At 34.6% G+C, this 7,500-nt stretch overlaps 2 protein-coding genes across 3 annotated transcripts in view; one reads left to right on the top strand and one right to left on the bottom strand.

Annotated features, from left to right (window-relative positions):
* The window catches only part of LOC111324408 (serine/threonine-protein kinase 32B), an 11,455-nt gene extending 10,483 nt beyond the window's left edge, over positions 1-972 (top strand). Inside the window, exon 11 of the mRNA XM_022927953.2 lies at positions 1-972. This exon is cut by the window's left edge and continues 4,633 nt beyond it. The gene's annotated coding sequence lies outside the window, so the exon portion shown is untranslated.
* Positions 973-2,335: 1,363 nt separating this feature from the next.
* The window catches only part of LOC111324453 (protein regulator of cytokinesis 1), a 9,810-nt gene continuing 4,645 nt past the window's right edge, over positions 2,336-7,500 (bottom strand). The window contains exons 9-16 of one of the 2 annotated variants that reach the window (XM_022928011.2): positions 7,250-7,386; positions 6,997-7,092; positions 6,761-6,907; positions 6,404-6,480; positions 6,232-6,280; positions 5,767-5,919; positions 5,035-5,223; positions 2,336-3,580 (exon numbers count right to left, since the gene is read on the bottom strand). In XM_022928011.2, coding sequence (XP_022783746.2) covers positions 3,503-3,580; positions 5,035-5,223; positions 5,767-5,919; positions 6,232-6,280; positions 6,404-6,480; positions 6,761-6,907; positions 6,997-7,092; positions 7,250-7,386 — 926 coding nt within the window. In that variant the 3' untranslated portion in view covers positions 2,336-3,502. Of the gene's footprint in view, positions 3,581-4,188; positions 4,266-5,034; positions 5,224-5,766; positions 5,920-6,231; positions 6,281-6,403; positions 6,481-6,760; positions 6,908-6,996; positions 7,093-7,249; positions 7,387-7,500 lie in introns of those variants that run through there. The other variant, XM_088751827.1, reaches the window with a different exon arrangement.

Raw genomic sequence — 7,500 nt, 5'->3', positions numbered from 1 at the left:
TTATCCATTTTTTCCTCTAATTGACAACATCGAATGTGGACTAATCAGTAAGAGTCTTAGCGTTTGCTATCCCTTTGGTTCTGCATGATTTCCTTTAAGTTTCTATTATTCAATGTTGGTAAATGTTTGATATGGTTTCTTACTTCTTAATGTTCTGAAAGGTTCACTGACTGTTTGTTTCCTTTGCATATCATTGTAGGATAAATGCTTATTTAAGCTTGCAACTTGCACCTATTTCCAATGGTTTTTGTGAAGTGATTTTGTTCGTGCAACAAGGTCACGCTTGTGTCATGTTTAGGTATCTTGTTGTGTTGCTTTACTTTGTCAATGATGGTTTGCTGTTTAGTTTGGGGAATTTATCGTATGTGAGTGATTAGAGAGTTTGACTGTGATATTTTATAAGAACCAGATCTTGAAACCCCTCATGGGTTGAGATGTGTTGTATCTCAAATTCCCACACAGGAAGTCTTCTTGCCATGCATCATGGCAGACCTCAGATTTTTCAGTTCAATCTTTGTGTGTAAAGATTGCAACTATCAATAGGTTGTATTTAGGAAATGAACTGGGGACTAAGGATTCCACAAAGAAAAGTAACAATACCACCTCTGTGTTCATGCCTCTGATATAATTATTGCAGTTTCAAAGGGAAATTCTTGATTACTAATATTGTTTCAACACCCTAATAAATGTCCAACAGGTAAGAGTATTAGAAAAGAAACAGTTAGGTTGATAAAATTACATTGCAAAGGAAAATAATATGGGGATTAACCCCAGAACTTAACTATGAATGGTTAGTTCATTTAGCAGTTTCCTTGTGGTAAATAAGTCACATTGTAGGTTACTAACAAAAGAGTTATAGATAGTATGATATAATAGATTCAGAGTATTATGAAATTCTGATCATGTGTGAGGGATGTTGATGAATGCCATTGTACAAACAAAGAAAAAAAATAAAGGCTATGTTTAATAATAGGTTTGGAAGCTTAGTGAGTACATTACTGTAATGTTGATTATTATTAGTAACTAGAGCAAGGTGATAAAGAACAGAGTTCAACCCACCTTACCTGTGACCATTTGTTCTTTTTTTCTGAAGGGAGGGAAAGGCAAACAGGGGCAGAAAGAAGCATGTTCATTGCTTCTTGTTGGTCTGTTTCTGACCCATATGTAGCTACACTTTCAGGCAGAAAGGATGTATGATTTGCAGGTAAAAGCTCACCCTTAAATGAATGACCCATAACTCCTAGTTCTCTTCAGTTGACACTCATTACCTTTTCCTGTAAAAAGGTATTCTTTGCCTTAATTTATTTTGGACGAGGATGCTTCAATTTTATTTCCAGCCTGGTGTGTGAATTTACCCTACCTTTCTCTTGTGGTTTTCCTTTGTGTTCCTACCAAAATGACAAAAATACGGACACCTTTGAGACTCTCTCTTGCATCACTTATTACTGCTCTAGTAAATTTCACACCACTTCAATGTTATGCCTTTTGTGAAACAGAGAGACCAACAACCCTTGAAATCTGGCTATGTCGAGTTCATACCCTGACAGTCTTTATGATACATTTTTCAAGTTAAATTGTGACCTTAACTGCATAAATTAAACATGGTTTCCTAAGCTTGATATTGGGTCTGTGTCTGTCTATTAGAGGTGTCCATCGAGAGCATTCCATTTTACTTTGATAGAGGAGAGAAAATTTGGAACTTGGAGTATTCACTTAATGCGAGGTCTGCCCTATATAGGTTTCCTTTGACTGTAAGTGGTTTTTTTCACTGAGGGATAAATATACTTGGTCAAGGAACCACCTTATGGTACCTACATCTAACTGCAATTGGTTGAAAATTAACTTGGTTCCCTCACTAAGCTTGATCTTGGGTCTGTGTCTGCCTGATAGTGGTGTCCAGAGTAGATTACATTTTAATTTAAATTAACAAGAGGAAAGAAAATTTGGAACTTGGTCCAGTCTTCACTTAATGTGATATCTGCCACATACACTGTTATAAGCTTTTGTCACCTAGGGATGAGTATACTTGGGTAAGGAACTATCTCATGGTATGTACTTCCATTCTGGTTTTTGGTAGTTATTAGTAAATGTTTTTTTTTTTGGGGGGGGGGGGGAGGGACTACCACTCAAAATGATTACACTGTTTAAGACACACAAAATAATTGTTGTGTTAGTAACACCATTTCAAGCCCCATCGAGAAGAGTACAGTGTCTTGTGAAGGAAGACTTTTGATGCAAATACTGTTTTGGGTTGCTTCAAGTACTCGTGCCATAATTGAGCAAGCTTTGTTTGGATAATCTTCCAAACAGTCTTCAAATTCAACCAATCCAGAAATTTGGCATTTAAATCTTTTTATTGTACCAAATGTTAGTTTCCTAAGAAATTATATACAACCATTTTTACTGATACAGACCAGGCCCCAGTTGTCCAAAGGGTAGCTAAGGCTATCCATTGCAGAAATCTCTATTAAGTACACGGTATGTTTTGTGACCACTTTCTCCCTTCATAGCAATTGATCCAATGAATAGAGTTATCCTCCCTCTGAACAACCATTCCCAACAGTCCACAGGAGTATTGACATTTGGTGTCAGATTTAATTATCCTCAGCCTGGCAGTCTTCTCCTTTGCATTTTAGCTGAGAGGGAAGAACCTGAGGTGAGTGGGAGTCATGTAAAGGCACAGGGCTTTAATGGGAGTTAAAGCGTAACTGAACCTTGGACATCCTAACATCAGTATGCAAATTCTCCATACTGTTCTCTAAATATTTCCAAGGGTGGTGGCAAGGCCTTGATTCTTTATTCTTACTTTCAGCTATGCTATGATGTATCTGGTTTGGCTCAGTGCCTTTCCCACTTAGATGAAAGGAAATGGAAAAGACTGCCATGCAGGCAACAAGTTCCCTAATAACTTTGCTAGTACACACAAATTTATTAAAGAGTGCCAACCTGATTGTGTTTTGTAACTAAACAAATAATCACTTGAAATTAAGTCTTGGATTGAGTCTCTGCCCAGGAAGGGCCCTAGGGGTGTAATGGAACAAATCTGCTTATTAAAATTAAGGTAGAGTACAGGCACAGTATTACTGCACTCTAAGTGGCTTCATTCACTTAATATGATAAAAGAATTCACTACCACCCTACCTGTTCTTTGAAAGTAATATCATTTAATATGTTATTGTAACAAAAAAAAGACAAAAAACTCTATTGACCTAAAAATAGTCCACAAAACGTTTTTAAAAAATCTACAAAACTGTACAATGGTCTATTAAAAATAGAAACTAATCATCAAAGTGAGGCAGAGATGTGTGTTAAAATCTGTTCAAATAATGGCACCAAACACGCTGTCACTGTAGCAGAAATTCACATGATTTCAAGGAACAGCTGATAGCTAATAGAATGAGCAAAGCCTCAGAAAAGCCTTTTTTATATTAGATGAAATGTTAGCTTTACAACTCTTTGATAAGTTCATTTTGTGTAAGATGCATGTTGTGACTGTCCCTTGTCAGACAAACGAGATCACTGAATGTGTTCTGCTGAGCATACTGCTGCGACAGTTATTCTCTTCCTGTGCCAAGCCATTCTAGGGAGAACAAAGAAATCTCATCAGATAACTTCACAAGTTAGACAGAAAGCCTAGAGGATAACTATTAGAAAAGTATATCGTGCACCCATGCAAAATACATATTAAATCCTTTATGTCAACATCAGATAGCAAATAGGTTCAAGACAGTCAAGTTGGGAATATACATAATTACAGCTATTTTTAAAGCAACTGTCAAAACCATTTGGCACACGCAAAACCAAGTAAAAGCTTGTTAAGACATAAGCCAACAAGAACATGCAGAAAAGGAAAATAAGCCATGTGTTACTGGTTAGGTAACCCCTTGGGCATCAAAGAGAGAAAAATAGAGTTTGTTAATGTTTGTCATGTAAGTGCTGCAGCACAGAAAAATCATGTAAATTAGTCATGGTTGATAAACTCTTCAATTTGACAGCAAAGAAACCACCAGTCTGAAAGTTTTAAAGCAGAAGTTGATGACTTTCATTACTTTTACAAGTCAACAATAGATTGAAAACACAGACCCCTCCCCTTGCTGTCCAAATCCTATGAATTGTTTATAAGTAAAGGCTATGCAATAATTATATTAAGTGATGTTTCATTCAGTTAAATGAACAGTTCAATACATGTGGTTTCAAAATTGAATAGATAGATAGAAACTTTATTAACATGTCAAAGAACCTTCTAGTTTGGGAGATATCCCATACTAATGTGGGGACACAAATAAAATGGATAAAAATTATTTACAAAGAATATTACCTACTTAAGAATAAAATTAAGTAATATCATGTATGAAAAAAAATTATGAAAATATATAAAAAAAAAATGAAATTTGAATGAAAAAAAATTATTCATTTAAAATGACTACAAATTTCACTTCAGAGTATTACATTAAGATTCTCAAGGACAACTATTGTATAATATTACTTATGTATAACTTACATATATAACTTACATTATTCCTATCATTCTATTAAAAAAAGAACCAACAATTTTCCATGATTTTTGTGACCTTACAAATACGTCAAATTAGTTCTCAAACTTCAAAAAGGAAAAAAATTCACTTTGCCTTCAAGTGTAACAACCCACTCTCTAGCAGAGGTCAGTCAGTTCTTGAGCACTTTAAATTACTCATCACTGTCTATTCCCGATAGCTGCCCTATGCAGCATTCCAAAACCATACTAAATATTATTTATTTGTTTTGTTTGTATCTAAAGGTACTTAAACTACCTACCTTTAGTTCAAACTTACAGTTAGTTATCATTTCACACACTACTAAAAAGTGTCAGTATTCATTTAATAATTATTAATCTCTACATCAATTATGATTCAAATGTTGTGAAAACAAAAAAAAAAAGGAATCTTATGCAGATTACTGAATGTGATGGAAATTCATGTTTTTACATCAAAATATAACTCACTCTTGTATTTTGTAATGTGAAAAGGAATATTTGAGAGATTTAATTCCACTTACAGCAAACTCATTATATGAGGTACAAACAACCATTGACTCATTCTTATTGCTGTTTGAACTGAATCCATTGAGCACTTGTATTGATGTGTTGCCAGTGTTGTTCAACATCTTGCTAGAGTTACCATTTTTTTCAGCAAGGACCTTTCTCTTCACAGCAAGCCTGGCTGACTGTCTCCTGCTGGAAGGTGTCTGTCAATGTCAACAGGAAAAAAAAATTCATTGACCAGTTGTTTTTGTAGAAAACAGTGTCTTACAGCCAGCCTCTGTCATTATATATTAGTCAAAAGTTAATCAATTTATCAGTTGATAATTTCTCAGTAGTTTAGCTGACAGTTGATGATAAAGAAATATCCTCTTTTTAACACATCGCTCCATTTGTTTATCTCTCAGTGTATTACTAGTTGGAGGGTTTAATCAAAAACAATTTACTGCAGCAAAGATTACACCCTAAAATGAGTAGTATGCATATTCTCCTTAGGATAAGGAGAATTTGTGCGACAGTCAAGAGCTTCACTTTTTAGTTGGTGATCATTTTTTTTATACAAATTCTTGTGACCTCAATGTGTGATTTGGGGGTGATTGCAAGGAGAATGCATCAGTATTTAAAAGAAAACCAACATGTTTGGTAAGTTCTTGAAGATCAGAGGTACAATGTAAGTACCCACAGCTGTTCAGTAGTTCCTTTTTCAATACAGTTTTGACACTGAGAGTTAACCCATAGGATTATCTTACCACTTTTTTCTTTATTGTCTTCGCAACTTTTCTTATACTGGGTTTTGTAGCAACTGGAGGACGGCCATTAGTATTTCCTGCAACAGGCCTTGGGGAGGGGAAAATGCTAGAGTGGAGGTGTGATCTTGATGGTGTTGATGTGTACTCCTGCATCTGTAGGGATCAATAAAGCAATGAAGTTGGTCATTGATTGAGATCAGCAGTTCACTTGTACATGCCTGCTGACTAGCTATGTAACAATTTGATACTTTTGCATCTAACTGTTCTTGAGACCATAACATGTTAACACTGAAATACCTCTCTCCTACAAAGAGACTTTTTCTATTAATTAAGCTATAATATTGTTTTATTTTTCTGGGAACCTAATTGTATGACAGTGAAGTTGGTTTACACAAAAGAAGTACACTTTAATCTCCCTTTTGAAAACAACTACTTTTCAACCATAATAGTAAGTTAGTTCCTCACTTTCATTCGTTTCGGCGTCTTCAAGGGTGTCATTCCTCCTCCAATTGGTCTGTGCCACAAACAAAGTAAATGAGACTAGATTAACATCAAATGGCCTTCAATTAATAAATAAAGTTCAGTGCTATGTTTTTAACACAGTAGTGACATAGATTGAAAAACAGCCAGTTAATACCTTTTTTTCTTGGGTGTGGTTGCTGGCTTGCTTCCAAAAACCATCTCTTTCTCCATGAGCTCTTGTTTTTGTTTTTGCTTTGGAAAACACAAATTGTATCTTAGTTTATCAACCAATTGAATATCAATGACATCAGTATAAAATGATCACGAAATTGGAATACAAGTTTCATAAAAACTGTAAGTTGCTTCACAGATAGTATTGACTGCATAAATAGTTAGTCCAGCTCCTAATAGCTTATAATGAAATTAATGATCAATTCCACAATGATACATCTGTGTGATGCTAACATTTTTGACTTATTAACATTTTAAATGACTTGAGTTTTGTGTTTATCTGTTTATAATTTTTTTTTACCCTTTCCAATTTTTCTTGTTCCTTCTGTGCATTATATGCTGCCCACTGACGGTTGATAATGTCCATATAATGGCAGCCATTGATAAGGAATCGCCGTTCATTCTCTTCTTCCCACTTTTTTATTTGTGTGCTAAGTTTCTGTTCAATCTAGTGAACAATTGAAATGAGCAAATTAGCAATTTATAAGTGAGAAAAGACAAATATAACAGTTCATTAATTATGATTGGATTTTTCACCTTGGGCAGTTCCTTATTTATTCCTCTCCTCATTTTTTCTTCCTTCAAGAGCGCCCCACCACGGTTTGCAAGGCGATTAGTGTCATTTTTCCTGCTCTGAAGACAAAAAGGAAGAAGCCTCTAAAAACTGTGCTACAAATTATTTAGACAATATTATGTACAGAACATTATTAGGTAATATTTATTTACAACTTAATTATTATTTTCAAGATTCTACACCATCCTATAAGTAATGTTGTTTAGTGGAAATCACCTCAAATTCCTCCATTGTCTTAAACAGTGTTTCTCTTTTTTCCACAAGTTTGAAAATGTCCTTGTTTCCTTCGTAATAATTCTTCATGACCTCAACTTGATGCTCATGAAGAGACAGGAGTTCTTCTGTGAAGTTGTCTAAAAAGATTCATTTCAAAAGATTATGTCTGGTCATAAATTTATCATGGAAAGGTTGATTCCTTCAACTACAACAAAGTATTCAATGATATCAAAGGCATTTTAACTATAAAC

Source organism: Stylophora pistillata, chromosome 1 (genome assembly GCF_964205215.1).
Source record: "Stylophora pistillata chromosome 1, jaStyPist1.2, whole genome shotgun sequence".
NCBI classification, from domain to species: domain Eukaryota; kingdom Metazoa; phylum Cnidaria; class Anthozoa; order Scleractinia; family Pocilloporidae; genus Stylophora; species Stylophora pistillata.
This window is presented reverse-complemented; position numbering and strand designations above follow the sequence as displayed.